The 23,311-nt window shown below is 35.7% G+C and overlaps 2 protein-coding genes across 4 annotated transcripts; both read right to left on the bottom strand.

The window, feature by feature from the left end:
• Window positions 1-161: 161 nt before the first annotated feature.
• tuft1a (tuftelin 1a) lies at window positions 162-16,657 on the bottom strand. Of its 2 annotated transcripts, none has more exons than XM_084089760.1 (12): window positions 16,130-16,657; window positions 9,550-9,618; window positions 8,260-8,361; window positions 7,974-8,060; window positions 7,817-7,882; window positions 7,637-7,720; window positions 5,546-5,656; window positions 4,238-4,461; window positions 4,021-4,126; window positions 3,848-3,931; window positions 1,747-1,841; window positions 162-1,626 (listed from the first exon to the last, which is right to left on the bottom strand). In XM_084089760.1, exons 1-12 carry the CDS (start codon window positions 16,184-16,186, stop codon window positions 1,554-1,556), a joined length of 1,158 nt encoding a protein of 385 aa, XP_083945886.1. In that variant the 5' UTR covers window positions 16,187-16,657; the 3' UTR covers window positions 162-1,553. The 2 variants fall into 2 exon arrangements, with proteins under 2 accessions (XP_083945886.1, XP_083945885.1); XM_084089759.1 differs by lacking the exon at window positions 16,130-16,657 and adding an exon at window positions 13,084-13,391.
• A 1,715-nt stretch (window positions 16,658-18,372) lies between these two features.
• On the bottom strand, window positions 18,373-22,907 carry LOC311067495 (uncharacterized protein). Of its 2 annotated transcripts, XM_084089395.1 has the most exons (8): window positions 22,776-22,907; window positions 21,647-21,976; window positions 21,231-21,551; window positions 20,543-20,611; window positions 20,222-20,392; window positions 19,197-19,244; window positions 19,060-19,116; window positions 18,373-18,923 (listed from the first exon to the last, which is right to left on the bottom strand). In XM_084089395.1, the coding sequence occupies exons 1-8, from the start codon at window positions 22,846-22,848 to the stop codon at window positions 18,835-18,837; spliced, it is 1,158 nt and encodes a 385-aa protein (XP_083945521.1). In that variant the 5' UTR covers window positions 22,849-22,907; the 3' UTR covers window positions 18,373-18,834. The 2 variants fall into 2 exon arrangements, with proteins under 2 accessions (XP_083945521.1, XP_083945522.1); XM_084089396.1 differs by lacking the exon at window positions 20,543-20,611.
• Window positions 22,908-23,311: the final 404 nt, after the last annotated feature.

Here is a 23,311-nt window from a genome sequence, read left to right as displayed (position 1 = left end):
TATGAAATAAACACACTGGAGTGTTTGTGACGGTGGTCAGATTCCACGGTACCTCTCCATATCATAAAATTTGATAGGTGTGTAGGTGCCATAAAACCAACCAACCATATAACCATTAACCACATTCCCTTTTTGACACGAAAAAAGGCAAGACAACAACATTCATGAAACTAGTTTATTTAAATACAATACTCAAAATGCCATTAATTCAAGCATAACAAACCACTCGTTTTTTACTACAAAAATATTATTATTACAAAAAATAAAAGATGTTACATGCTTATCTGAAGCCTTTCTAAGGAATTCACATCAAGGTTAAAGTTCATACAAAGAGAAAATATACACAAAACTATCTACAAATGTGAAGGTGGATAAACATGGTAATGGAATGCATATTTGAACACACCCTTGTCCAGAATTAAATTAATGAAGTATAAATAATCCATGTTGTGATATTATTATTCACATGGAACTGCATTGTGTTGGGCAGGTGCTCTGGCCAATCACATCAGTTTTCTAACTAGGTGCTATAAAATCAGTTTACTGAATGTTGGAAATGGCTAACTGAGCAACTGCAGCGGTTGGCTTGACTGAATAACAGGGGGTCACACTGTGTTCTACTGGCCTGAACTGGCTCAGTAAAGGACAAGTGTTACATTCTTTCAATATTATGAAACACTCACAAGGCATCTTTGTTTTTCATAGAAGGCGAGTCATTGGATTCTCCCTGCTGTGTCTCTTTGGTTGAGAAAAGCGTGTAGATTAAGAATAAATATATGTTGCAGTTTTTGTTTTAGGATAAGCATGTCATAACTCACTGTCTCCCCTTCAGTTCTTTCAGCACCGTCAGTTATCAGTGTTATTCGAGATAAACAAGGAGCACTGCTGGTCCTGATCGTTTTCCCTAGCCAATGCCACCTTAATTTAGATATAAATAGACACAATGAAGATACAAAAATCCTTCATCCTTCTTTACTTCATATTCCTTCAAATAAAATAATAAAATAAAACTGTTTTCCCTTCTGTTATCGTCTCTATAATTGGTCTAACTCAGAAAAAGACCCCTTAATTCCAGAAGCGTTTAGCCGAGCTAATACCGAGGGAGATTACGAGAGATAAAGAGAACTCAATGAGGGTGTTTAGCAACAAAACCAGTCTGTCCATTGATATTGGGTTAAAGACATCGTCTTCAGAGGGCCAGCCTCAAATAAATACCAATCTAGAATATCCATCTAGAAGCCCTTCACACTTCTTACAAAAATGAAAATGAGTTCTTTATTTTTGTTTTCTTCACTTGTCTTCATAAAAATGGATATGTTCACTTTAACAGTCCCTGTTGTGTCAAACCTACATAGTAAATAATTGTAGCAGTAACAGTATCAGACTTCTGCAATATTTGAAGTATACTTGGAGAAAAGGCCTTTAGACATTAAAGCAATGGTGTGTCCTTTGGTGAAGGTATGTGGTCATTTGTGCTGCTAGTATTCTCCAGCACTGATACTGGAGGATTGTGCGGTTGTCACAGCAGTGCTGTGATGTTGCTGTGGTATTGTTCATGATTTAATTTCAATGACTTTGATGAAGGGCAGACTCTTGTTGGTCTGGGTGGAAGGTCTCAGAGGCTTGCTGTGGAGGAGACATGAAGATACTTTGAATGCGTGTGCTTATATGTCTGTTATCAAGCATATGTGACCATTTGCATAAAATAATTTGCGTGTAGCTATCGGGATAATTTGCATGTCTTACCTGTAGACAATCTGCGCATTGGCGTCTGATGGCAGGTATGAATTTGACCTTTGACTCCCCATATAGTAATCCATCTGATCGTGCATTTGTTTGTTCTGTGAGCAAAGCACATTCACAAAGGTCAGACTTCAGGAAAGACTCATGAGATCACAGATAAAAGGGTGAATTAACTGATTTCTTTTTGTATATTGTGATAGAAATGCACCCTTGGGTGCATTTTCAGCAGTAATTCATGATATTATGATCAGATGATAGAGAAGAGAATTATAACTATGGTTGAAAAAAAAACAAGAGATTATTTTTCAAAACCAGTTCTGTGTTTTTAAAATATCAGAACTGAATGACACTTATTGATTCTTTTTAGGTAATCAAAATCCAATTCATGAATCTAAAGATCTGCTTTTTTCCCCCCAGTGAATCAAACACACACGGCTCAACCAAGACTCCAATGAAACAAACACATGCAGCTTAAATCAGTGTAGTTACTAACTTGTTCATATGACACATTATGCATTTGTGTCAGTCGTATTTTATGCTTAATATTAAATTTTACCACATTTTTGTTCGTTTAATATTTGTATTTAATATATGCACTTATATACATTACTGGAGTACGTGTTACAAGAAAATACTATTGCAGTGTTTACTTCAGTGTGTTACTTGTGTTTCTTTGTAATTATTTGTGAAATTGCAAATTGTTGTTAAAGCCAATTAATGGATTGGACTCTGTGAAAAGTCACAAAAAGTCATTGTAAACATGCCTTTTGAAAGAATTATTATTAAAAGAAAAATACTACAGTAAAAAAAACTATTTATGGAACAATTAAAGGGATAGTTCACCCAAAAATGTTGTCGTCACTTATTCATGTTGTTCCAAACTTGTATGACCTTCTATCTTCTGTTGAACACAAGAGAAGATATTTTGTAGAATGTTGGTAATCAAACAGTTGATAGCCATTGACTTCCATAGTAGGAACAAAAAAAAAATGCTATGGAAGTCAATGGCCACCGTCAATTGTCTGGTTACCAACATTTTTTTAAATATCTTCTGTCATGTTCAACAGAATAAAGCAACTCATACAGCTTTGGAACAAAATGAGGGCGAGTAAATGATGACAACATGTTTATTTTTGGGTGAACTCTCCCTTTAAAGGGATAGTTCAGGATTTTAGACATGAATCTCTATAGCTTCCCCATAAGCAGTGTGGTGCATTGACCATGACTTACCCCCGACAGCGTCCTGTGAGCCGAGCTCCGGTCCAGTTTTGGTCAAGATGAAATTAGTCCGGCAAGTTTGCTGGGGTCACGGCAATAAAGCTTTTTTCTTCTCAAATCAATATGTGTTCAAAAGAGTGATATATTTGCAGCACAAAACCGCTGTCTATGGAGAGGTCAGACCTCGTAATGGCTTGGCACTATTTTCTTCCCCGTCATATCACTGCGCGCTGCCGCTACCTACAGCCAGCTGGGAGCCGCGCAAGTGTCACTTTGTTTACAGCTCGTAAAGAGAACGATAACATGTCTGACTACAGCAGCGACGATGACAACATTGACTTCGACACACAGCCAAAAGGATATCTTTACGAACCTGAATACACAGATGACGAGTTACGTGTAGGTAAACACTGCAGTAAACACTGCTGTAAACACTGCCGAACAACTGAAAAAGTGGTGTGCGCCTGCGCAGCTCGCAACTGGCTGTAGGTAGCGGCAGCGCGCAGTGATATGACAGGGGAGAAAATAGTGCCAAGCCATTACGAGGTCTGACCTCTCCATAGACAACGTTTTAGTGACGCAAATATATCACTCTTTTGAACACATATTGATTTGAGAAGAAAAAAGCTTTATTGCCGTGACCCCAGCAATCTTGCCGGACTAATTTCATCTTGACCAAAACTGGACCGGAGCTCGGCTCACAGGACGCTGTCGGGGGTAAGTCATGGTCAATGCACCACACTGCTTATGGGGAAGCTATAGAGATTCATGTCTAAAATCCTGAACTATCCCTTTAAGGAACCAGAATCAGGAATTGGAACCAGAACCAAAATCGTTGGTAATTTTGAATCCCACCTAGATGTGTGTTTATATCCTGTAAACTGACCTCTGCCTCCAGCATGGCCACCTTCTCCTCCAGCTCTCTGATCGCTCTGTCTCTCTCCTGAATCACCATGCGCGAGTTCTGAAGCTAAACGGCACAACGATGGAAAGCTGGTGTTAGAAAGTGAACCTAACATGTCAAATGTTTGTATTAGAGTGTGTGTTTGTACAATGCACCTGTTCAATCATTTGCCGTAGTTTTCTCTGTTGACTCTTGAGCATGTCATCCAAGTGATGAATCTTCTCTTTCAAAATCGCATTTTCCCTTTCCAGCTCTTCTAACCTGTTACATGATAAGGTGACTGTTTAGACTAGAGCAATGGCCAATTGATGTTTAAAGTAAAAAAAGACAACATTATGTGACAGAATCAGTAAGGTATGTCATGACCCTCACCTCTCCCTCCCTGCATGGCCCTCCTCCCTCAGTTCGTGCAGCTGCAGGACTTCAGCTTCTTTGGTCATGAGCTGCTCTCTGAGGGAGGAGCTCTCCTGCTCCATGCCGCCCATGAGACGCTGAAGATCTTCGATATGCTGATCCTGCTGCTCCTTGCTGTGCTGAACCTTCTTCAGATACTCACTCTGCTCAGATAACTGCTGCTTATACTGACGCGCCTCCGCCTACAAGAACATGGACACAGACAAAAAAAGAAGAGTTAAATCACAAAGCACAAAAGACACTTTTATGTTTAACTATTACACAGCTTTCTGGAATACTCAAATCTGATTGGTTAATCATAGGATTCTGTGGAGAAATATTATTTGTACAATGAGCCGTAAACTGTATATTTAATCGCTGGCCCTGACAATCTCACACTTCTTATTGGAAAGTCTTCAATAAAACAGCTTGTAAACAATTTGTCACCTGATATTACATTTACCTCAGAAAAGTTATCCAATGTCCAATCCAATAAGTCATAGCTAACTCTAGAGAATATAATATCACTAAAATAGTACATTTATTATAATATATATATGTATATGCTGTATATTTACTTATATTTACTATTAATAATGTGTCAATGTATGTTAGAAAAAAAATCTCCTAATTCTGTCAAATACTGCCTAAAAATTCAATATTTTTACAGGCCAACAAGTTTTTTATAAAAGCGACTTATAATGATGGATTATAAGTAAGCAGTCATCATTAATAAGACTATTGAAAAAAAAAAAAAGAAAAAGTAAAATTCCCATTCCCAGCCCATTCAGGATGATGCTTTGTGTCAGGGTCCTGATCACTCTATAAGGGTATATTTTGCAATAATAAATGGCTGATTGTACATTATTTTTTACATGTATTTAATTTGGCAGATGATTCATTATCAAAACAACCGCATTTGTCGACAGAGGGAGTTTCAGGAAGTTGAAAATGTATAAAACTTTCAATCTGTTTAATTTTTTAAAGTATAATTCTGACATCAGCTATTTGCTTAACACTGAAATCCTTAAGATGCAAGCAGTAGCCGATTACGAAACAGAACATCATCATGAAAGAATGTGCGATCTCACCCCTGTTCTTTCCCAACCTGGATCTGATCCAGTTGACCAGAGGGAATGTCTGGCACAGTATTAGTACAACTGAACTCTCACCTTCTCTGAGGACAGTCTTACAAGAGTTCCTTTGAATGCTCTATATATGTTTAATAACATTAGAATCCTTGTACGCAATGAAAGAAACAAATGCTAAAAAGTGGAAGTGACTAACCAGCAGTTGTTCTCTATCCTCCTGGTGTTTTTTCTCTGCGTCTTGGAGTTGAGCATACAGACGCTTACTGGCTTCCCTCATCTTCTCTTTTTCCTGTTCATCCACACTATCCTGGAGAGACAGAATATAGCAGCAAAATGTTAATGAAAACAATCTGGAATTTGTTTGGTGACAGTCGAGTTTGTTTGTATGTGTGTTCATGTACTTGTTACATGTGTCTTGCATTAGTTACGCTTACGCAACATAGTGGTTTAAGCAATAAAAAAAAATAGTAGCAAACAGTGCTTAATTATAAACCAAATCACACAAAAAATATTTCCATTGAAACACGCCCACATCTCTCCCAGCAGTTATTTATAGACATGCTTGAGTGCGAGGGTAAGTTCGAGAGAAAGAGGGAGGGATCTTCTCTGTACGTGCGTCAACAGGGTGTGTGTTCAAAAAGTAAAACACTGACGTATGCTGTCATAGCTCAGCTTTTCCACCCATATTCCTGCTCTAACTACCCAGACACACACATCCCACTGGGAGGCTAATCCGCACTATTCATTAAAAAGAATCTGCTGCCGCCACATTTAGTTTCATCAAGCAACAAAAGACAAGAATGTGAAGAATGTGAGAAACGTTAAAACCTGTTGAACAAATACCAGCGATTAGGGAGAACCAAAGATAATTATTGCAGGTGGCTTAACATGTTTCCCGAGCTGTGCGTTTTTGCGTGGTTTCCTTGGTGATTAATTCTTCACTAGCTCCTGGATAACACAAACACTAACGGGTGTTTACCGCTGCAGGTTTGTTGATGTGCTTTGTACTAACAGATTGCGGAGATTTGTTAATGAAGGTGTGAATGAGCAATTACCTAAATGAAAAAAAAACTATTATCACCCAAAGGATACAGATTTTACTCACAGCACATTATATAACATGACTGCTCTGAAGCACGCTGGTCATTACAAACAGACGAAGAGGGTTAGGTTTGGGTTTAGGGGAATAAAAAAATGAGGGATGCACAGATAACATTCTTAGCGATATCGATAACCTGAAAATTAAAAAAAGTATGATAACCAATAAATGGCAGATGTTAAATTTTGATTCTATTTTGTCTAAATGAATAAAAAATAAAACACTAAAAGCTAAAATCAGTTGTATTTAATTCTAAAAGTGAATTTAGGGCCCCGTTTACACGTACATGGTTATTTTGAAAAACGGAGACATTTCCCTTCGTTTGTGCTCTTCGTTTACACGCAAACGGAGAATTCGCCTCTGAAAACTATTCTTTCTAAAATCTCCGGCCAGAGTGGTATTTATTGGTCTATGTGTGTCCTTATTTTTATCCTTTTATAGAATCTGTATGTAAAGCACTTTGGTTCAACCTCGGTTGTGTTTTAACAGTGCTATATAAATAAAGAAACAAGAAACAAGAGTGGAGATTTTGGAAAACTTTGTTTGCACGTTTGTATGTAAACTGAGAAAAACGGAATTTTAGGCACAGTATGCGACAGAACTTGCACCTGCATCAAAAGTGCAACCTATGTTTACATTTTCATTAGGCTATGGTGATCATGGATGCATTCAGAGTAGCAGTCGCATTCATTTTTCGACTGTTTGCATTTGCAAATACAGCTGCTCTATTATGTCGAGGAGCAGAGACGAATGAGTGCTCGGAGGTCAGCAACTTCTCTAACGTGGACTTGAGCTTCTCATTACACTGCCACCTACAGGTTTGGCATGCTCTTGACGGCATATATACACAGGTTCATGTAAACAAACACTTTTCTAAAAACTGACAGGTGTGCACGATGTTATTTTTGAAAACAGAGAGGGTGAAATGTCCGTTTATGAATATAGCCGGCCACGTGTAAACGTAGCCTAGGCATCACAATAGAACAATGTTCTGTATGAAAAATGCATATTCATTTAGATATTTGCTGAAGATTGCTTTAGTGTTTTGTTTTTTATGATTGAATGATAATTTAAATAAAAAAATAGTGGAAATAAGCATGCACAATTACATATATAATATCAACTTCATAACCTGTGTGTGTGTGTGTGTGTGTGCGCGCAAAGCAACAGGGCACATAAAACTCTCACCTGTCTCTCTAAGCCGTTCAGGGTCTGTGTAAGTACTGAATGAGTGCCATTAAGTTTTCTGGGACCAGTACCAGAGAACACCAGCTGAGGGTGAGAAAATGAGAGTTAGTTAACATTTTATTGTTAATCTAGCTTTGAAGAATATGTATATCCGCAGATTAATGTGATTTCTTGTCTCACCTTGTGTTCTGTTCTGTGACTTTTGGCTGCCATCTGCTCTCTGAGGTTCTTTAGACAATATCTCACCTGCACACAGTACAACACTGTTAAAACACATGTTCTGAAGACAGCCAAACATAGAAAAGTGGGAAATGATACTGAGGATTTTTGCTCTCACCTCCTGTATTTGTGAAACTTCCTCTGAAAGCATCTTTAGACTCTGTTGGTGTCTGACTTGTGCTTCTTTGCGGTCTTCGAGGTATACCTGACAAGTAAACCCAAAGACTTTAGAAAACATAAGCACATAAGCACTGACATCACTGATTTCAGTGCCTGAATTAAATTTTAGTCTAATTCTGCCTCATCTAGTTTAGGCAGAACTACTAATTCAATTATAGTTTTACATTACAGGTCAAACTTCCAAATATACATGATCCATGATTAAAATTTAAAGACACACCCACCTTGATGACCTCACCCTGGTCCTCAGACGACTTGATAAGATCAGTCTTCAGTGGCTGCCTCTCATAGGTTGGTTGTACCAAGGCAAAAGCTCTGCCAATTGGCTGGAATGACATGAAAAATACATATTAAATGCCAATAGTATATGCATAGTATGTCTATTAAATGCTCGTTTATGTCTTGCGACACTAAATAAAATGTTTTAATTGTCTAGAATTTACATTGTCATTCAGTTAAATACTGTCTAACTTTTTCAGAATCAAAACTTTACATTTGCATGTCTTTGCAGAAAACAAGGGACCTTTTGTAGAAAACCCCTTTCTAAATGCGAAGTATAAATAACTCTGACACACAAAGGGTAGCAGGAAACCCCTAAAGAGCAAGAATGGACACAGATGTGGGAAAAAGAACATGGAAAGTTACGCAATTTCTGGAATCTGAAACAATGAGCCTCTGGTCCTACAAGAACGTCCCCTGGAACACAGCCACATGTTCCTTATGTTTATAGAGCTTTGACAGCTAGACAGAGAAAGAGAAACGGACCAAAGAGAATGTGCGTGTGTGGGGGAAAGGGGGGGGGGGGGGGGGGGGGGGGTACAGGGTTGGGGGCGTGTAATTCCACTGAAGTTAATCGGAACTGATTCCACAGAATCACTATCACAGCATAACTGGAAATAATCAAGCCATAAACAACAGTAGAAATAATTAATCATAAGCATACAATACACAATTAGAAAACATCAAAACATGCTAATTGTATCTGATGTGATCTAAATCTAAATTTACATAAATATGTAAAAACATAAGCATAAATATTGGACAGCAAATTAAGTCAGGCTCAATAATAGTCAAGTCACCTTCATTTATATAGCGCTTTTAACAATATAGATTGTTTCAAAGCAGCTTTACAGTGATCATAGGAAATTAAAGTAACTGAAATTGTTTTGGCTTTACAGCAGTTCAAGAATAATGTCATTGTCCAGCTAAAGTTAGTTTTAGCTGGACTAATACTAAAGTAATACTAACTACTGTCCTGGTATTATAGTGGAACATTCTGATATAACTTCAGCTAAAGCATAAATATCAGAGATTCAAAGCAGAAAGGGTTTCAAACAGGCACTTATTCATTCTTATAAAACCTTCCCAGAATCAGAAACAGAACAGTTCACTCAGTCAAATATATATTAAATGTTAAAATAAAAACCTGAATTTGAATTCTGCAAATGTCACTACCAGATCATCTACCGCTCATATATTTACTACATGTGAAACAGAAAGAAACAGATATTTACCTTCTCTGTGGTGGGTTGCTGCTGCTGGTTCTGCTCCTGGAGAGTCAGTCTGAGCCTTCTGTTGCCGTTCTGAATAATGACATGAAGAGAAGCACAAATGTGAGTGAGGGATGCAACAAAGAGACCGTTATAGAGAGCGAAAGGGTGGGAGCTGTATGGATGAGGGGAACATGTGGGGAGGAGAAACTGAGTAATGCCCTCCGAGAGAGAGAGACTGACTGGAGGCCAATGGCCCATTAAAGTTTGGCATGAAGGTCTGCGGTTACTCAATGTGAAAGAAAAAAAGCGAAAGCGAAAGGCATTTACAGTCCAGTCTCTAGGATATATACAAAATCTGATTTGATTCATTCCCCAGCTTCTGGAAAATTCTTGAGCCTTGCAGGCTTTGCCAAAACTTTGTATTTGAATGTAAATTTAAATCGTCACAAAAATGGAGGCGGGATGCCACAAATCTAAACGGAACAATGCATTCCAGCGCAGAACGGAATATCACCATGACAACCCAGACACCCATCGACAACATAAACCATGTCTGACACAGGAAGAGGCAAAGCAGAGACTATAAAGCTTTGGCAACAACACAAACAGATCAGAGGAAACACTCGTACACAACATACGATAACATTCACTTAACCAAATTAAGAGATATTGAAGTTAGCCTGTTATAATAACTGTATATGGTATTCAGGAACATAATCTGATCAAATAAATAAAACAATGACGAGTGGAAAAATTAAACCAACCACAGATGGATGGATAAGGCCATGTCCACACTATGCGTGTGTGTGTGTCCATGCATGAATCTGGAAAAGTCTGCTGACTCTAAAAGTAGTGTGAGTGAGTCATGGAGGGACGAAATGTCCTGAAAGAGAGCGTGTGGCAGAGAGCATGCATAAACTGTGACATATTTATCAAATGTGAATGAAACAGGCCTGAACTGACTGTGAAATTGTCCATGGTCATTACTGGGGTGAAGATCAAGTGGCTAAAAAGTCTGAACAAAGGTGAAGCAGGACATTACACGTTCACACAAGACACATTCCAGTCACACTCTATTAGATTAGACGTGATTCATATTTTATTTACTGTCATTAGGGCAGCTGTTATTTAAGTAATATAGAAGGCAATAGAATGGTTGACTGTAAATGACAAGGAATATGAAAATAGGAGGAGACATGAGTGAATGGGGTATAATAGGAGATGACTGTTACAGTGCAGTTGACATCATAGACAAACTGCAGTGAGTTCACTATGACAGTACAAAATGTACAGGGATGATAGTGATAGGCAATAACGTGACAGAATATGAGATACATAGTGCATTATAAATGAGAAAATTATTTTTTTTACTTTGATCAGGGACTGACTCAAGCAGATACAGCTCTATCTATCCAAGTTATTTTACTTCCAAATCAGTGTCTGACACTAAGGAAGAGGCTATATTGAACACTATATTGACTCTGAACATGTGGTCTATTTTATGGCAACCAACTCAAGGGAAAAGGACATGTGTGGTTACAAAATTATGTTTGACAGATGCAGATCAAATAGTTGCGGCTGACCAACTTTTTTTTTTTCTTGAGGCGAGATCATGAGAAAACATATATGTCATGATCAGGAGAAAAAAATAGTTTTGTTGGCAGAAAAAGCTTCCAGTTCACATAAACAGCAACAGTAAACAGATAAACACTGATAGTAAATTTATATATATATATATATATATATATATACTGTATATACAGTACAGGTCAAAAGTTTGGAAAATTAGACTAAAATTTAATTCAGGCACTGAAATCAGTGATGTCAGTGCTTATGTGCTTATGTTTTCTAAAGTCTTTGGGTTTACTTGTCAGGTATACCTCGAAGACCGCAAAGAAGCACAAGTCAGACACCAACAGAGTCTAAAGATGCTTTCAGAGGAAGTTTCACAAATACAGGAGGTGAGAGCAAAAATCCTCAGTATCATTTCCCACTTTTCTATGTTTGGCTGTCTTCAGAACATGTGTTTTAACAGTGTTGTACTGTGTGCAGGTGAGATATTGTCTAAAGTTTTGAAAGAAGTTTCTTCTGCTCATAAAGCCTGCATTTATTTGATCAAAAATACAGAAAAGAAAAATGTAATATTGTGATATATTATTACAATTTAAAATAATTGGTTTTCAATTTATTATACTTTAAATTATCATTTTTTTCTGTGATGCAAAGCTGAATTTTCAGGATCATTACTCCAGTCTATCACATGATCCTTTAGAAATCATTCTAATATGATGATTCATTATCAAAGTTGGAAACAGTTCTGCTGCTTAATATTTTTTCATAACCTGTGATACTTTTTTAGGATAATTTTGATGAATAAAATGTAATTTTTTTTTTTTAAATAGGAATCTTTTGTAACAACAATATACACTACTGGTCAGTAATTTGGGGTCAGTAATTTTTTTCTTTCTTTTTTTGAAATAAATTAATACTTTTATTCAGCAAGGATGTGTTAAATTGATAAAAAGTGATAGTAAAGAAGATTTATATTATTAGAAAATATTTTTTTATTTTGAATAAATGCAGTTCTTTTTAACCTTTTATTCATCAAATATATCAGGCAGCAGAACTGTTTCCAACACTCATAATAAATCAGAATATTAGAATGATTTCTAAAGGATCATGTGATCGACTGGATGTCACATGTGACACTGAAGACTGGAGTAATGATGCTGAAAATTCAGCTTTGCATCACAGGAATAAATTATTTTTTAAAGAATATTCAAATAGAAAACTATTATTTTAAGTTGTAATAATATTTCACAATATTACTGTTTTTTTCTGTATTCTTGATCAAATAAACGCAGCCTTGATAAGCATTAGAGACTTCTTTCAAAAATATAAAAAAACCTGTAATGTTTCCAAACTTTTGACCTGCACTGTATGTGTACAGACCTCCAAAGTTCATCTGTTACACAATACTATATGTACTGTTACTGTATGTATCATATGGCGACATACATGTTTTATCACAGTATGATCATATAGAGTATTGTATCCTGTATGTGAAAAAGACCTCAGACAACAAACTAACAATAGCATGATGCTATGCAGTTCAACAAACCACAACAACACACTGCAGTTGAAATTTTGGTCGATTACAAAGGACCTTATGGTCAAAAACATTCCATGTAAGGCTGGAAATTACACACTGTTCTATTACATGTCATCAAGAGGGATTTCATAATTAGTCTAGTGATGCAAGTTTGCGAAGACAGGCTGTCCAAGTAAAAAAAAAAGATCTATTATTACTACTATTATTGTAATGCTTACTAAATCACTAGACAAAACACAGCCACACCTCGACCCACCTGGCCAAAACAACACATTTATCATAATCCCATAAACAAAACAAAATAACAACTAGGATGATCGGCAGAAAAGACGGAAGGCAACCGAATAGTCAGTATCGACAAAACAATGACAAAAAAATCCACAAAAGTTTGTTTAGGACTGTAAACAAACTCATAATAATGAATTATGCATTAATATATTTACCTGAGGTAGGCTACTATCGCAGGAACGCACCGCGACTGTGTGCGAATTGGGTGTTTCCATAAAAGGCAAAGCAGCATTTAGAGTCGAGACAGCCAAGTTCAACACCACACCTCAACCCAAGAAAGCAACAAAGACACTCAACACACACACCTGGAAGATGACACGCAACCGGCACAAAATTATCACGCCTGTAATGGGAGAGGATTAAAAAAATCTACGTGCAAAGGAGTTTGTGAGGATTCTGCTCGAGGCATCAGAACAACAGGCTATTCATTACAACACGGCGCCACATACAACAACTCTTCTATGCCAGAACATAGCTCATTTAAATGGATGCAAATACACACACAAAGCCTCTGGCTGAGCAAACACTGTCACACAGGAATGATCATTATTCAGAGATTATATAACAGCTCTGTGAGATTTGCACATTTTGTGTACCAAAGAAATCGAGAAAAACAGAGAGGTGGTGGCACCCAGGTATTAGGAAAGCAAACAGATGATTAATAACAGATGGAGAGAGAGTGCAATGGCGTTTGTTCACTGAAAATCAAACCAGGTCAGAGTGAAACCTGAACGCAGGTGTGAGGTACAAAGGGGGAGAGAGACACACAGGACATAGAGAAAGGGATGGGTGATGAAGAGAGGGAAAATCGAGAGATTGTTAGAGAGCCGTGAGTGGAATGTGTTATTGGATACAGGCCTCTGGACCCCTCAAAGAGACAGACAAAAGACTTGGCTAATCACACAAGCGTTTTTCCCCGGTAAGATGTAAAGGTCACATGAGAAATCTGAATAGAGAAACCTGAAAGCTGAAACCTGAGACTGTACAATAGACAATGGTGACTTTACACAAACACTGAATCTGAGTGAACTGAAACATTAATAATGGCATCATAAATCTCAATTGTTAGAACAGGAAAAACTGGGATACATTTAAAATATTTAAGTTTATGAAAGTACTTTGAAGTACTTAAAGTAAATATAAAGGTTATGAAATTCCAAATATCATTAAATGAATAAATTAGAAAACAAAATAGCTGGTTTAAAATGGAAGTGTGTACTTAAATGTTGTTCAAAATGTGTTGCTATATCACAAAAGTCCTGGGCTCTTCTTTATGTTGTTATATTAAGTTTTATTTTGTTATATCAATATCAATAAAATGAGATATTTGTTTTCTATCCTTTTAGTGCCATTGCACATTAACTCTGATAATCAATAAATAAGTTTACATTGGTAATAAACAAATGAGTTAACAACAAACCTTAATATTCATTATTGTTCAAGTCCTTCCAGTGTTGACAAGACAGAACAAAACACAATATAATTTAACGACAATGTTCTGTGGAACTTTGTCACCTCAAGGCAACACAGCAAGCCAACTTTTCACATGTACAAAGTACATATTTGTTGCTACTGTACTGTATATCACCCTAATGACTATCATGCAACCTGCTTCATAATGCGAACTTGATGAGAGAGGCACAATTTGTCCTTTCACAGAAGTCACATAAAGAGTGAGTAAATACACGTTAAAAGTTAAATATTTGTTGTTTGACTCCTAAACCTATGCCAAATGTGAACGAGACATTTATTGAGGGAGCGGTAAATGAGAGAGAAAGTAAATATACAGACACAGCAGGTTGAATTAAGTTTTTTTTTTTTTTTTAAGGGAAACACATTACATAACCAAGCTTACAAGGTCATCCGGCTAAACTTGCAAAAACAATACCTACAAAAGAGCTTTTGTTGGTTTTCCCTCCACATGAAAAAGTGAAAACATTTATTTTGATTTGTTTGCCTTGCCTGATTCCAAATCATTTTTAAAATAAGATAAAGAATAAAAGTGAAAAATTAAAGCAACTTTAAAAATGTAAAAACGTTGTCACCCTAATCTACTGGAGAACTACATGAAATCATTACAAGTCCTTTCAGAAGAGAATCTTTAAGCATGTGACTCTATAAAGAATGCATCTCAAATGGTCTTTGACCTTGTAATGCTTGACGAGTTGAGAAAGCAGTGCATGATGTTCTGTTTTCATATTTGCAAACAGAATACATACAAAAACTGTAGCTGCTTAAAAACATACAATACGGTGTTTTAAATCAGACTTGAATAGTCAAGTCAGAGTGAATGGCCATCACAATCAAAAAAGGAAGGAAGCCTGCCGCAATCAAGCAAATACTTGAGCCTTATCTTTCTTCCTGCCTTCTAGCACAGACCTTTCCATTATAGCCTATATTCTGTGGAACAAAAAGAGGCCATAAAAAATAAAGGCACAAGGCTGCCCAGCAACACTCCTGGATGGAAAGATCAAGTTAATAATCATCTAATTCATCATAACTCTTTATATACAGAACTTTATATACTGGTGATTGAACAGACACAGACACAGATACAGCTGGCATTTGACTTAACTATCCTCCATGTTGGCAGAAATTCCTCTCACAGGTTATTAGTGAAACCAAATATCAAGTAAGTGACATTAAACCTGATTAAGCATCTGTTGTGCACACAGAGAAGGGCAAGTAGAGGTAAAGGAGGATTAGTACAGTTTGCCACTATACTGTTAATCAATAAAGAGTCGCACTTAGATATTTTGGTTTACAAACCTTATTTTGACGATATAAATTAATGAATGAAGCACAAAACCATTTAAATAAGTGGTAGAAAAATTCCAAACCAGGAACACAGAGCAGGAAGAAATGCCTCACTGGCTGGGGAAAGTTCAAAAGTTCTCTTTTATGAGTAGCCTAGCCTATGTTGAGAAAATTATTTAAAAAAATAAAATAAAAAAAAACCTTGTCAAGATGTGTAAACATTTTCCCTTATAACTTTCTGGTAGATTTATTTATTTTATTTTAGGCCTACTACATTTTTACTCGTGCTTATTCATACAAGAAGACTGTGTGTAGATAGCCTATTCAGACCTGTGCAAAAGATATGCAGATACATTTAAATAAAACACACAAACAAACGAACATATTTGATGTTCTATAGCCATATTAGACAATAAGTAGTGAATAAATTGGTAGCCTACATACCATTCTGTCATCCCATCTGATTTCATCAAATGTGCACATACTCCCCATTCGATTCATTTTAGCTGAATGTTTCTACACTAAAAAGACACTAGTGATTCAGTAAATAAAGTAAAATAAGAGCAGAAGTTGAATATCCCCCTGCGCGCGCGAGCTCGTCAGTGTTGTGTTTTGTTCTGATGTCGTCCGATACGCTGAATAATAAATAGCCTCGGTGCAGGTCTAACCGCGAGCTGAACGGTTTTGACAGACACTCCCCTCCTCCTTCTCACAGGTTTTACGGGTCGTTAACACGTCAGAGTGAAAACTGTCGTGACTTCATTGCTTCGGCATCTCTCCAGCGTTTGTTTCGCCTCAGCCTGCGGAAACAGTGTCATGTTGGCGTGTTTCACCTGAGAGACACGATATCATCGCTCTGTCCCGAGGATACGAAAAATTAAGCAATAGGATTCGACATAAATCTACAAAGTTACTCGGTTTCTTCAGAGTGATAGCTGGGAAATGACAGGCCATACGATAAAAAAAAAGCCTGCTGAAAGCAAAAGAAAAGTGGGAGGACGTTAAGAAATGTGACTGCATAAACTACTCAAGATCACATCAATTTCACAGTTGAATTTTAAATTGTATATATTCTGCCTGTACTAGTAGGTTACATGTAAAGCTGATCTCATGAATAATAATAACAACAACAAGATAAAACAAATTAAAGAAAATAATATTTGTATTGTCTCAATTTAGATCTCCATATGGAAAAATTAATTAAGCCTTAAAATTAAATAAATATAATAAACAATAAAATAAATATTTTGAATAATTAAAAATGTGTAATATAGAGCTTTTAATGCAAGGTGAGGAAGAGTCAAACTCAAGTGAGGTAACCAGACTCGTGAGTAATATATAACATTCACCTCAATCCTATCTTAAAGTCCTCCTATATAATTTGATGTGTCACTCTGTAATTATTGGATGCACACTGGAAGTACATATTTAACAAGTTTGCATCATCGTCGTCCAGACAAGACACAACTGGTATTAATGTAGTTTGATAAGCAGTTTTAGCTCAGACATGCAACATAGCCTACCAAAGAGGGAATAGCTTCAGTCATATAATAATGAACAACTATAGAAAATCCAAATGTCTCCATTTGTATCCCTGTATTTATATGTCTGTGTCATTCTTTAAGTCTGTTAAATTGTGTATTGCAATAAAAACATTATAATAAATGAGTTGATGGAGAGAAAAAAAAAAAAAATCCAAGAGCCATTATACAAAATGTGTGAATTAAAATGCATCACACCCCTGTTATCAAGTTTTCTCCTAGCGGCACTGAATTAAATAAATAAAACTTTGTCCTATGTCATTGCCATTGAAGTTTTGTTTAGGGGATAATTTAAAAAATGTCACCACTCTTACCTTGATTTTGTAAACAATTGAACTAAAGTAGATTATAGAAATATAATTATTAAATTATAGCAAGCACCTTGTAGTTTCAAAACCTTCGAGCACAAGACTTGTAATAATGTCAAATTGAATTTTAAAAAAACTGTCAAACCTGTTACATCTCTTAGAGTATAAACATGTCTGGAAAAGGCACCCACGGTGACGGCAAAGACTCTCAAAGTAATATAAAAGTAACAGAGAAGGACACTTGAGTCAGTTTGTTGCAGTTCCAATTAAGTGAATATTGTGTTTAAATGCAGCATGGTCTTCTGCCCATGGCTGTAATTGTATGTACATTGAAATTGTTTTATTTGTTAAATGATATATATATATATATATATATATATATATATATATATATATATATAAAAGCATTTTCATTGTAATAGTCATTCATGAACATTTGCCAGAGGCATTAAACTCACAAACCTGACCCCTCCTTTGAAAAATTTCAGCAATGTGTAAATAGTGTGTGACAGTTGATATTAAGCAATAATTTCCATATTGGGATGGATCAGTGATACGCTGCGTGTGTGTGTGTGTGTGTGTGTGTGTGTGTGTGTGTGTGTGTGTGTGTGTGTGTGTGTTTGTGTGTGTGAAGGGTGTGGATTTGACTCTTTGTGAAATACTTCTGGTATACCAAATGATGGTTTTAGATGGTTTCACATGAAAGTGATGATGAAATCTTAATGTGCAACCTGTCCAGATTTCTTAAGAAAAATAATTAAACTAATACACGATAACGTGACATTAATAACATGGAAAACCACAATAAGCTTTTCACAAGAACTGAACCCAACCCGTATACTGTTAATTCTTAAATGTGTTTAATGTATCTGATGAATTTACCTTCCACTCTTCATAAAAAACAAAACAAAAACCACTTGATAAACCAGCTGCTGATGAGACTGGAATCTGTAATGTCTATTTATGTCTTCAACTCTCTAATTCTTGCATCAGTTATAAAATCATCAGTTTGTATCATGCTATGACTGTCCTTCACAAAACAATTCTCAGTCAGACAGTGTGGTGATAAAAAATGGCTGATAGTTGTTTTGACCATCTTTAAGTTGAATTTGAAAAAACTAGGGATTTAAAAAGTAATGACAACATAACAGTTTCAAATTAGAGGATTAAAAAACAATAAAACAAAATCATAGTGAGTGTCACCCAAAACTTGTTTGTATGACAGATTTTCCCCTTTATTATAATTAGCGACTAATTTACCAAATTAGGAATTACTCAAAGACGGTCATGTCAAAAAACATTAAAAAGCCTCACAATTATTAATTTCACAATGTTCATACACGTTATGGTTTACAATACATGCTGGAGCTTCTGCTTGTTCAGCTACAACTGTTGGGAGATAAAGTTCCAAAATTTATTTTGACCACCTGCAATTATTTAAGTTTTGTTTAATGTGTTGTTTGAACTGATAACACTTTTTTTCATATACAATTAATGATATAAATAATACTTTGTGGTAACTTACAGGAGGTCATGGTTCCTGTGCTTCGTTCCACTAAAGAATACAATGGGCCATCAATCCCTGTCAGAAAAAAAAAAAAAGACTGTCATCAGTTACATTTTTATATGTCTTCTAAACATTTTACAACAAATGTCACTTACCATCTGCAATTTGGGAATAATATGCAGAGAACCGGCAATTTGATGTTGCTACAAAAGATGAAAAAGAGGTACTTTACCATCAGGTCAACTTCAACCATCATTATATAGTACAAAAGTTATAATATTTTAAAATGTATTTTCTTTCCAACATGGAATACATTGTTGATTCTGATTTGTTACACTTTAATGTTATATTATATTATATATATCTTTAATTATGTTTTGGTGAGATATGTCTTTATTTATCTAACAAATTCTTCTCTCTTGTGACTATTCTATATTACATAATCAGGTGATTGTCACATGACTTACCATTGCTGCATAAAATGACTCAGAGTGTGTTTGCTACCCACACCACAAAGAAAGGCTCATTAGTCTAAATGCGTCGATATGCGGCCATTTGAAAAAAGTTTTTAATTGCCTAAGCCATGATGAAATAAAGGCTTTTAATATACATTTACTTAAACACTCGAGTGCCTTGGTTTGATACATTTTTATGAGTCAAATTATTATCACTACATCAGAGCACCGGGATACGGATTGTACACCCCTTGAAGTGTTTTTTTTGCACTCTTAACATTAACATCTTAACATTCAGGCTGCATTTCACTTCTCATTGCAACACAACCTCATCAATCATCTAAACACACCCATAAGACTTAAAATCGCCTAAATCTTTATACATTTAGCAATTAACATTCCCTTACTGACACACTGACATACTAATATCACATCTTACAATTGCAGAAGGAACATCTACTTTTAAAATCACTAATTTGAAGGAAAACATCTGCAAAACCAGCAAATGTTTGAGGGTTTGCAGTGTTGCTGATCCTGGTTTCTGTTTGAATAACTGCTCAGTTAGTCAAGGATAAATATATAACAGGAAGTATTATATAAACATATAAACTCTGTTCTGATGACAATATCAGTCATCACTTCCTTTCTCCTTTCCAATAAGCCATTGCTATGACAGTGACAATTCAACAGTGTTAAACTTTTCAGAACTACAGTTGAGGACTTACTTTGTCTGTTGATATTGCTCCTTCGTTTTTTGAAATAAAGAATCACACATATGATCAGTGTAATGAGGACACACAGAGACACTATTGTGACCATCACTAGTGCTGTCAGATTAGTTGTCACTTCTGAACTCGCATCAATGTTGCCTTCAGTCTGGACAACACGACTGTAAGCTGAGGTTGACACAAAAAAGAGCATATTAAATATCAGTTTAATTAGGATATTTTGATCAGACAGACACACACACACACACACACACACACACACACACACACACACACACACACACACACACACACACACACTATAGGTGCTTGTCTTACCTGTGTGACAGGTAGAACAAGTTGTGGAGAGTGTTTCCAGTTTTGTTGTCGAATGAGAGATCCCATAATCTATAATTAAATTTCAAACATTTTACGTAAAAAAAACAAAACAAAAAAAATTAGGGTTAGATTTAACACTCCTTTTATAAACACAGCAGCCTATAATAGTAATTATTTTTGACTTTTTAGAGACTTTGTTAATGTTAATAACATTCTCAGAAGATATTTAGACAATAATAAAAATGTTAACCCATTTGTCTTATACAAAGTAGACTGTCAGTTTGTGCATTAGTGGTGAAGATTTTTCAGTGGCTCTTTCTGCATATTATTATTATGCCAATAGGTGGCGACAAGTGACTCTTTGAATTATTCTCACAAATAATTAGTTTAAACTGATTCATTTTGGAATCTGTTGCTCAGTGATGCAATAGTTAATTCTGCTTTGAGCTTGTTTGGCACTATTTTCATTGGTGGAGCAAAATTATACCACCTGGCCTTTTTGTGGTTAAAATTTTAGTTAGTAAAATCTAAATTAACGTGTTTATTGATGTTTGTCATGTAAAAGCAACATCACGGCCGTGCCATTGATATAAATGTTAGCGTGGCTGTGTTATCCGGAACAACAGCACTTGCCTGCGTGATATTGATTAATTAGATTAAATTCTAAAATTCTGGATTGAAAACACACCTTTTATTACCAGCTTCACCTCATAGCAGGTTTTTTCACTCACTCTGCACCGATACCATAATCCATCAGTGTTTACTGCATCCCTTATAAACAGAGATCCATTCCCTAGTATTCTCGCTCTCTCATACAGAGGCTTCGGGTCTCTCTCTGTGCTGTTTGAGGGCTTGTGTGGAGGACGATATTGGTCTATCTTTTTTGATTTGTCACCAGTAACGATTGTCCAAGTTACTTGATCAGTTCTGTTTTGCAGTGGATGTTCAGAGCATGGCAGCAACACTGACGTCTTTGGCGTTGCATGAAAAGAGTCCAAAGTTTTACATTCTGAAACCAGAGAAACACATTAGCATTCATATTATATATGTAAATGGCTCTCCAATGAGGATTATTAGCTTGATTGAAAAAAATTGCATTCTTACTTATGACACTCAGGTTAAATTGAGTAGCTTTAAGGCAGTCCCCATCATTGTAGACCTGACAGTCATAATGTCCTTTATCGGATGAACTGATGTCTTTCAGGTAAAGTGTAACATTTCCAGCATCATTTCTCACAGACCATCTCTGATGCTCTAATGCTGGAGAGTTGTTTGAATACTTTAGGATGTCTTTAACCGGGTCGGTTCTGCGTAGTTTCACTGTCAGAGACTCCAGCGGATGGGTTGTGGTTAGGCAAGAAATAGACATATAGTCGCCCTGAAGAGAGTTTATGTTTAACTGATGGACCTGCTCGCATGGTCTCGCTGTCTGAGCTAAAGGGAAATTAAAAAGAGAAACGAGACATCCTGAGAGAACTGATACATGGATAGGAAACCACCACAGGGTTTATAGTAAAAAAAATCATTTTCTGAAATGATCCTTTTTATTACCAGTGTATAAAATTCCATAAATTGATTTGGAAACACTTTAAAATATAGTTCCATTTGTTAACTACATTTGTCAACATGAACCAACAATGAAAAATACTTCTAAAGTAATTATTAATATTAGTAAATGATCATTTAAACATTTACTAATACATCAAAAAAAGCAGTTTTTTAAGTTATTTCTGTTAATATTACTTAATGGACCAGAGGTAACAATGAAAATATGTTTTTTTGTTGTTTTTTTTAAATCAACTATCATTAATAAATATGAATAAATAATGTAACAAATGTATAGCTTGTTGTTAATGTTAGAAAACGCATTAACTAATGCTAACTTATAGAACCTAAATGTAAAGTATTTCCATTGACTTTTAGATCATTTTTATATAAATGTATAGATTGGGTAAGTCTTTGCACACCAAACAGTGTTTATTAAAAAAACAAAAAGACTGTCCTCAGGAAATAATTTTTTTGCTTTAAATTTTTACATACTAGCTAGAACAGAAGCTGTTTGTTAGCACAAATAAAATTTCCAAACAATTAACCATTATGTAGCCTGAATGACACTGATCATATGCATGTCACACCTATGCTGCCTTTACACACCCAATTGATATTATGCATATCTCTATGTTTGCATATTTATATGTTGGTAAAAGGAATTTGACTTCATAATGATTCTTACCTTTGCATTCCAATAAAGCTGATATTAGAAGATAAATAATTTGGAAATATGAAGGCTGATAACTCCCCATCATACACAGATGCTCACTGCAGGACAGCTGAACTCTATATGAGCTTCACTTTCACAAAGCTGTTTTCAGTTGCTCTAAATTTAGTGCGGAAGTAAATAAGATATAATCATGTGCTCATATAGAGGCCTTCAGTGAGAGTCTGTGTCTGATAGGGAGTTTTGCTTACAGAAAAAAATACAAACCTTTGATTTGATCAGTGCTTGATGCAATTTCTATTTCAAATAAATAATACAATGTATTGTATATAAATCATTCTCATTTACTTTGGGACAAGAACTGTTAAAAAAAAAAAAGTTTTGTAGTGGTGCACAGATAAAGTTTTGTAGATATAGATGAGAAAAGGCAGCCTGGTATAAAAAATAAAAAAACACACAAAAAAAACAGAGATAATCTGTCCAATACAGGATTATCTGAAAACTACTGTATGCACTGTAGGAAATGAGTTACTTCAGTTACTTTACATTAA

This window comes from Abramis brama, assembly GCF_963993115.1.
Source record: "Abramis brama genome assembly, chromosome: 17".
In the NCBI taxonomy this organism is placed as follows: Eukaryota; Metazoa; Chordata; class Actinopteri; order Cypriniformes; family Leuciscidae; genus Abramis; species Abramis brama.
The sequence above is the reverse complement of the archived record's forward strand: the minus strand, read 5'-3'. Positions and strand labels throughout refer to the sequence as shown.